This window comes from Beta vulgaris, chromosome 6 (genome assembly GCF_026745355.1).
Source record: "Beta vulgaris subsp. vulgaris cultivar EL10 chromosome 6, EL10.2, whole genome shotgun sequence".
Taxonomy (NCBI): Eukaryota; Viridiplantae; Streptophyta; class Magnoliopsida; order Caryophyllales; family Amaranthaceae; genus Beta; species Beta vulgaris.
This window is the reverse complement of record NC_079207.1, coordinates 65,475,974-65,484,462: the sequence shown is the minus strand read 5'-3', so window position 1 is coordinate 65,484,462 and position 8,489 is coordinate 65,475,974. Positions and strand designations below refer to the sequence as shown.

The 8,489-nt window shown below is 40.2% G+C and overlaps 1 protein-coding gene across 1 annotated transcript; it reads left to right on the top strand.

The window, feature by feature from the left end:
* Positions 1 to 3,218: 3,218 nt before the first annotated feature.
* Positions 3,219 to 4,679, top strand: LOC125498467 (soyasapogenol B glucuronide galactosyltransferase-like). Its single transcript, XM_048646678.1, has one exon. The coding sequence runs from the start codon at positions 3,219 to 3,221 to the stop codon at positions 4,677 to 4,679; it is 1,461 nt and encodes a 486-aa protein (XP_048502635.1).
* The last annotated feature ends 3,810 nt before the right edge of the window (positions 4,680 to 8,489 follow it).

Below are 8,489 nucleotides of genomic sequence, written 5' to 3'. Positions count from 1 at the left end.
ACACCTCAGTTTTATCCTCCATTAAATAAACCCAAACAGCTCTAGAGAAATCATCAACAAGAGTAAAAAAATAACGAGCACCACAAGAGGACACATGCCTGTAAGGGCCCCACAAATCACAATGAATCTTTTCAAATATTCGACTAGCTTTATTATCACTCAAAGGAAACTTGTCTCTAGTGTGCTTAGCACGAAAACAAACTTCACATGCTTTATTGGACAAACTACCCACATGACCACAAAGAGGAGGAAGTAACTTCACCACTTTCTCTGAAGGATGACCCATACGACGATGCCACAAATCGAACTCCGTAGAAGCATCAGTCACAGCCGCTACATGCACACTGTCACCTCCATTGAAGTAGCAAAGCCCATCCACCCTACGACCCGTTCCAATCAGCTCCTTCATGCGGTCCTGTATAGCACACATGGAAGAGTTAACTTGAACAAAACACTGCAAATCATTAGTCAGTTGTGCAACCGAAAGTAAACTACAAGTAAACTGAGGAACACGAAGAACATTAACAAGAGTAATAGAATCCGACAATCGCACCGACCCCTTTTGGTTAGCCACAACAGTACTACCATTAGGGAGACCAACAGGACAGGGAGAAATAGAAACCAAATCAAACATGGCAGAGATATCACCAGTGACATGATGAGTAGCGCCACTATCAATAATCCAAGAAGTGGAAAGAAACGTACCACTAAGACGATCATCAGAAACCTTAGCAGAACCAAATATACCAGCCAAAGCTTTCCACTGCTCGGGAGTGAAAACAGTAGAAGCATCAGTCGAAGAAGAGGTAGACACGGCATTTGCCGTGGCCTTAACTACTCCACGCCCACGACCGAGAGACGGCTTAGAGGCACGAGCCTTAGGATCCATACCCTCAGGATAACCCACCAATTCATAACAAGTACTAACATCATGCCCATGCTTTTTACAGTGAGAACATGCTAACAAAGTCCAACAACGAGATACGTCATGACCCATTTTGTGACAGTGAGAACACGGTGCCCGGTCCGTAGAACCCCTGCCACGGCCAGCAGTGGCGTGGACAGAGAACCCGAGAGCAGGTGGGGCTTCATCCACCATGGCCTTGGCCGTGCGTACACGCTCCTCTTGCACCACTAAATGGTACGCACGGTCAAGGGAAGGGAGAGGTTCAGTAGACAAAATTTGAGTACGCAAACGAGCATAAAATTCAGAATATAAACCCATAAGAAATTCATGTAATTTCTGTGTTTCCCGGCGAGCCTCATGATCGGCCCCCGCGTGACAAGCCGCACAACAAGTACAGGTAATTAAGGGTTCATGTTTTGATAATTCCTCCCACAATACATTCAATTTGCCATAATACGTGGAAACACTCATAGACTTTGTTTGTTCACACTTTGCAATACTAGATTTAAGTTGATGAATTCGGGGGCCATTAAGAGTAGCAAAGCGAGTTTTAAGATGAAGCCATAATTTACGAGCCTCACGAAACTTAGTAAGCGTACCTTTAACCTCAGGATCAATAGTATTCATCATCCAATAGACTAACATCGCATTAACCGTGAGCCAATCTGACTCGGTATAGGGGGCGACGGGACCGGTGATGGTCCCGTCAAGAAATGACATCTTGCGCCGGGCTTGAAGCGCGAGCTACAGATCCCTAAACCAATCGTCATAGTTGTCGTGCCTAAGACGGGTTGGGGTGATATAATTGCCTGGACGATCGCCATGGCTGAGAAAAAACGGGCTAGTAATATCGAGTTTAGAAGAGGAAGACTCGCCGGATTCTTTGTCGCCGGCCATGAGACGGCGGCGGCGTGATATAAACGGCGAAAGCGAGAGAGAAAAAAAATATTTAGGGCTCTGATACCATGTGAAGAATAATATTAGGGTAAAAAGCTTGCCTTCTCATTCATGACTTTATAATATATATATGTGTACATAATAGGAAATCTCTATACAAAGAATATTGTCTACAAGGAAACTTGCCGCTAAATATATATTCCTATCAGTTTGAGTCTTGAAATAAATATGTTTATTTCTTAATGTCTCATTTGATTGTGTTGGGAAGAGGAGAGTATATGTGGCAGCATGACATTATATATACTAGAATTTTTTGCACGCGATGCGTGCTTGAATTTTTTTCGAAACAGAAACTCGATTTTCTTCGGCATAAGATTCACAATTTGAACATTAGACATACGAAGTATAATTGTTTTTAGTTGCAAAATTTGATCGGTTTCGTTTCTGTCACTTAAGTCTCTCACCATTCTTTTTTTTTTTTTTTTTTTACTTTTCAAAGTTAAATTCTATGAACAAAATAGAAATTTTATTGAATTTATTTATGATTTTTAATATTATAATTTTTTACTTGATTTTTGAATTAAGTACAGTATTTCATAAATTGTAAGAAAGTGGACATTTTGATTTCAAGTCAATTTTTTCATAGGTTGTACTCCCTTCGTCCCAATTTATTTGCTACATTTTGCCATTTAGGGGTGTCTCAATTTATTTGCTACATTTGCAAATATTTTCATATATAGTACATAGGTCCCACACTTTATTTACAAATTTGTCATCACTCCCTTCTTGATTTTGTAAATGTTTCCATATATAATACATAGGTCCCACAATTTACCTATTTGTTTTTTTGTTAATTCCATTAATGTCAATGGTCCCCACTCCCTCCTTGGTCTTTGTGAAAAAGTGCTTGTAGCAAATAAATTGGGACGGAGGGAGTAGTTTGTAAGTGAATTTTTATGTTTTTGTAAAGCTTCCTCTTTTTATTGATTTGCATAACGCAAATCATGCAATTTTATGATTTTAGTTGACTTGTGAGTGATTGTTATAATTATATTTTTGGTATTTTTTTTAAGCCCCCTTTGATTTGTAAGTGAATTTGTAATTTAGAAAGGGAAGGGGGGCAAAATAGGCATTTCAAAAAAGGACATTATTGTTCCCCCACTTCCCTTATATAATAGAGATATATAGGGTCCCGTGAACGAGAGCCACGAGGAGCAATGGTTGAAAAGATGCTAGACCAGCGAGCCATAATGGTTGAAATAAAGACGCTGGACCAGCGAGCCATGGTTGAAAAGATGCTGGACCAGCGAGCCATAATGGTTGAAATAAAGACGCTGGACCAGCATCTTTTCAACTGCATATAAATCTCGACAACGTACACTGACCTGCTGAAAACATAAAATCAACAAAAAAGATGGAGTCGGAAAGTGAAAGTCCATTGAAATTCATCTTCCTCCCATTTCCAACACCAGGCCACATGCTTTATATGGCAGACCTTGCCATAACTTTAGCTTCTCATGGTGTTGAATGCCACATTATCACCACCCCAGGAAACGCACATATATTTGAAACCTCCGGCAACAACCCACCTATGACAGTCCATACCCTCAACTTACAAAGGCCATCTGTAGGCCCTGATGCCGGCGTCGAAAACTTCCGCTCTGCAACCTCTAATGAGATGAGAGCCAATCTATATCACGCCATTTCTATGCTTCGTAAACCAACTGAAGATTTGATAAAACAACTATTACCTCTAGATTGCATTATTTCCGACATGTTTTTTCCTTGGACTTCGGATTTAGCCCTTGAAATCCAAGTCCCAAGGGTAGTTCATCACTCTAGCATCTTTAATAAATGTTGTGCATACAGTGTTACACTCCATTATGCACCACATGAGTTAGTAGAAAAGGATGATGATACATTGCTAATCCCTTCTTTACCTCATAAAATAGAGATGAAGAAATCCCAACTCCCTCAATGGGTTCGTGTTCCAAGCCAGTATACCCGTTTAATTGAAGCGGTTCGAGAGGCCGAGCTCAAGTGCTATGGGGTGTTGTCTAACACCTTTTGTGATCAGGAAAAGGAGTATGAAGAGTATTACTACAAATTAACAGGCCTTAAGATTTGGAACATTGGCCCTCATTGTCTTAGGGTTAACCGCAAAGAAGAGAAGGTGGAGTCTTCTTTTTGGAAGGATTGCCTCAAATGGTTAGATCAAAAGAAACCCAACTCAGTGTTGTATGTTAGCTTTGGTAGCTTGACTCGATTCCCAGATCATCAGCTCCGAGAGATTGCAGCAGGGTTAGAAGCCTCGGCTCATGACTTCATTTGGGTCGTAAGGAAAAAGAAAGAAGATGAAACAATGGAGGAAGATAATGAAGGTTATTTTTCAATTGAAGAATTCAGGAAAAAAGTGGAGAAAAGTAACAAGGGGTTGATAATAGAAGATTGGGCACCACAGTTGTCTATCTTAGAGCACCAAGCTATAGGAGGAATGGTAACACATTGTGGGTGGAACACGATACTAGAAGCAGTTAGCATTGGTGGAATACCACTAATAACATGGCCATTGTTTGCCGAGCAGTTTTACAATGAGAGGTTGGTGGTGGATGTGCTTAAGATTGGAGTTGCTGTAGGAGTGACTGTATGGTGCAATGTAGATGAAGCTGGAAAAGAGATTATAAGCAGAGAGAAAGTGGAGCTTGCTGTCCGATTGTTAATGGATGATGGCGAAAGCGCGGCGGAGATGAAACGGAGGGCGAAGGAGCTCAGTGAAGGTGCTAGAAGATCTGTTCAAAGTGGTGGTTCATCTCAGACTAACTTAGTAGCCTTCCTGGATGAGTTGAGAACAAAAACTCGTTCAAAGGTTGTCTAAAATGTTATAATTTGTTTACTTCTTTGACTTGCTTGTTCCATTACTTTTCTTGTTTCGTTTGTCGTAATTCATAAAAGATTATGTCTTATAATGGTTGATGTTTGCCAACCCTTGTGGCTTTTAATCATATTTGTATTCTAAAAAATAGAAAAAAAAAAAAGAAAAGGGAGTAACTACTTACTTTAATTAAACAAGTAAAAAAGAAACTACCTGCTACTTAATTAAAAAAAAGTAAAAAAAGATTTAAGAAAAAAAGCATTACAAAAAGAAAACCAACAACTCAAAAATCCCTAATTTATTATATATAATTAACAATTAATTTAGTTTTCAACATCCCCTAAAAAAAATCTACGTATTCTCGCACACAAAAACTAGTAATAAACGAATGCAACTCCTCTGTTTGTGTTAAAAATTAGTCAACTTGTTGTTTGAAAGTTATCTGTATAATTTCCCTATTTTTTAAAAATTGCAGTATTTTGACTTTTATATTTGCCAAAGTACAACTCTTGCCACTTACCTGTCTAACAATTCATTATTAAAAATTATAAAAAGCTAATAGTCCCTCAATCATAAAATGAATGCAACAGTAAGGCTCTATTTTTTTTTTTTTTGGCTTGAACTGAACTGAAATAAACTGAAGTGAACAGAACTGAAATGAATGAAAATTATATATGAGAGGAGATTAACTATACTGAACTGAAACAAACTGAACTAAATTGAATTGAATTTTTATCAATTCAGCAAAAAAAAAAAAAAAAACAGAGCCTAAAAGGAGTGATTGGAAAATTTAACTTGTTTATTTACCTTGTTTATCATATGCTTCTAAAACTCTATGTGTGGCAAACCATTTAGTTGTAAGTCTGTTTTTTTTTTTTTTTTTTGATAATCTATTAGTCAAGTATGAAAAAGAGTCCCCTCTAGGTTTCCTTGGGAGGGTTTGTTAGAGACTGTTCTCTAGGGTTCCCATTGACGGGCGCTTCTCGAGTTTGCTCGAGATTTCAGAGCACTGAATTATGACTACGGAAAACAATACTGATTTTGATTCCTCTCATCATGAGGAGTCAACTGAAATAGTGACGAAGACACAAAAGAGAGACGAGGGAGTTAGGGCTTCCATAATGGAACGCGAAAAAATAAGCGACAGCGATCCGATTGAATGGGTCGATGATGCTTCAGACGAGGAAGATGCTAGAATGGAGTTAGGGTTGGTTGGTCGAATATGGACGAAGCGGCATATTAATCAGGCTGCCTTTATCTCTACTATGAAAAATATATGGCAACCTAAACATGATGTTGATTTCAGAAGTACGGGTAAGAACTTATATGTCTTCCAATTTCACCACTGGCGAGACAAACAACGAGTTCTAGATGGACAACCGTGGCATTTTGACAGGCATATTATTCTCATGAATGACATTAAAGGACAGTGTAAACCCTCGGATATACCTTTGTTTGAGTTCCCAATCTGGGCTAGGGTCTATAACCTTCCGTTTAAAGGTAGACTAAATAGTATGAATATGAAAGCTATTGGTGATAAAATTGGCACCTTTGTCAAGATGGATCACACGGGGGCGATGGGCTTAGAGTATTACATGATGTGCGGAAACCTTTAGTACCACAGGTTCGAGTTAAGATGAAGAATGGCAGTGAGGAGAATTTTGATGTGAAATATGAGAGGCCCCCTCTCTACTGCTTTTTCTGTGGATTGGTTGGTCATGGCACTAAGGATTGTGATGGGGACGATGATGATACTGTTCAGGAAGTGAAGTATGGAGGATGGTTAAAAGCGTCTCCGTGGAAGATAGGTGATACAAGAGATCATGACCGGGAGAGGGAGGGGGGAAGCTCCTGCGCAAAAGCTCTTTTTATTACCAAACGAAAGCCACAGCAAGAGAGCAAGCAAGGTGGGAATGTGTTTGAGGTGGTGGAGAGGATGTCTACTTGGGATTTGTGTGACGAAGGGGCAGGAAGTAGGAAATTTTTTCCTCATAATGAAGTAGCTCAGGGGGGAGGAGTAAGGCAGGAGGAAGTCAATGTGGAAATAATTGCTGGAGAAGGAAATAAGCTAGGGGAGGAGGAGGCTACTGGGGGTGATATATCTATGCGAAATAAGGAGGCTGTAGAGAAGCATGCTGATAAGAAAAAAGGAAAGACGTGGAAGCGAAAGGAGATAAAAGTGAACAAACAAAAGGGGGAGTGCTTTCAACAGGTAGGACAAAAAAGAACTTTTCGTGAGGTGAATACTATTGGTCTTGACGAGATGGAAATGGAAGAGATGCGCACATTAAAGAAGGTGGGTATTGATCCTTTAAGTAACTTGGCGGGAGGAATTATGTTAAATGCTGAACAAGTGGCGGGCCCCACTGATAGGGCTCTCGATGGTCAATGACATACATCTTATCATGGAACTGCAGAGGGATGGGGAGCCCCTCTGCAGTGAGTGCTTTGAGGAGATTACTCTCCTCTGAAAATCCTCATATTGTTTTCTTATCTGAAACAAAACTGAAACAAAGTGAAATGGAGAGTGTTAGGAAAAAGCTTAAAATTGACAGAATGATTGTAGTTGATTGTGAAGGGGAAGGGAGGAAGAGAAGGGGGGGTCTTGTTTTATGCTGGAAACAAGAAGTAGATATTCATGTTACCACTTTCTCCCAAAATCATATTGATGTTAGAGTGATTGAAACGGACGGAACTGAGTGGCGTTTCACAGGTATACATGGATTTCCGAAAGAGGAAAATAAGGTGAAAACTGGTGCATTGATGGAAGCCCTGGCGAGAGGGAATTCGTTACCTTGGGTTTGTGGGGGAGATTTTAACCTTATGCTGATGGCTCATGAGAAAAAAGGGGGAGATGATTTCAAGGTACATGAAGCTGAAATTTTGTGGCGTGCGGTTGATGCGTGTCACCTTCATGATATGGGTTTTGCTAGGTATGAATTCACATGGACTAACAACCGTGGTGGAGATGCTAATGTTCAAGAGCGTCTCGATCGGTTTTTTGCTAATGAGGCATGGAAGATGAAATTTTCGGGGTCGCATGTTACACATTTACCTAAAAGAAAATCGGATCATGTCCCATTGATACTCGAAGTTAAAGGTTGTGTTGGACGAGATGGAAGACGAACAAAGACGAAGCAATTTAGATTTGAGGCTATGTGGCTCAGGGAGGATGAGAGTGAGAATGTGGTGATGAAGGCTTGGAATAAGGGTGAAGACGCCAACCATAATTTAGCTAGAACCGCGAACCAACTGGCCATGTGGAGTAAAAAAACTTTTGGAAATACAGCAAAGGAGATTCGGAGGTGCCAACAACAAATGAAGGAGTTGATGGAACAGGAGCCTACTGTGGATGTGGTGGAGAGAATGAGGGCTACTGATATTAGAATGGAAGAATTAGAACGTAGAGAGGAGGTCTACTGGCATGAACGTAGTAGACAGGACTGGATAACATGTGGCGATAAAAATACTTCTTTCTTCCATCAGAAGGCCAATCAACGAGAAAAAAGAAACCGAGTGCAGCGTATTAAAAACGAAGCGGGGACTATTTTTGAAGACGAGGATGAGATTGCAGAATGTTTTGTCAACTATTTCGACAATCTTTTTCGTTCAAACCCAGGTGGTGAGACAGACCCGGTGGTGGACTTGGTCGAAAAAATGGTGAGTGAGGATATGGTGACTATGCTGGCAGCACCGTTTCGGAGAGAAGAAGTAATTTTTGCGCTCTCACAAATGCACCCAAATAAAGCCCCCGGGCCGGATGGTATGAATGCCCTTTTTTACCAATCTTTTTGGAATATAATTGGGGAAGAT

What these genes read in the sequence shown, in the direction of transcription:
- LOC125498467 (XM_048646678.1), top strand. Translation starts at nt 3,219, where the DNA reads ATGGAGTCGGAAAGTGAAAGTCCATTGAAATTCATCTTCCTCCCATTT.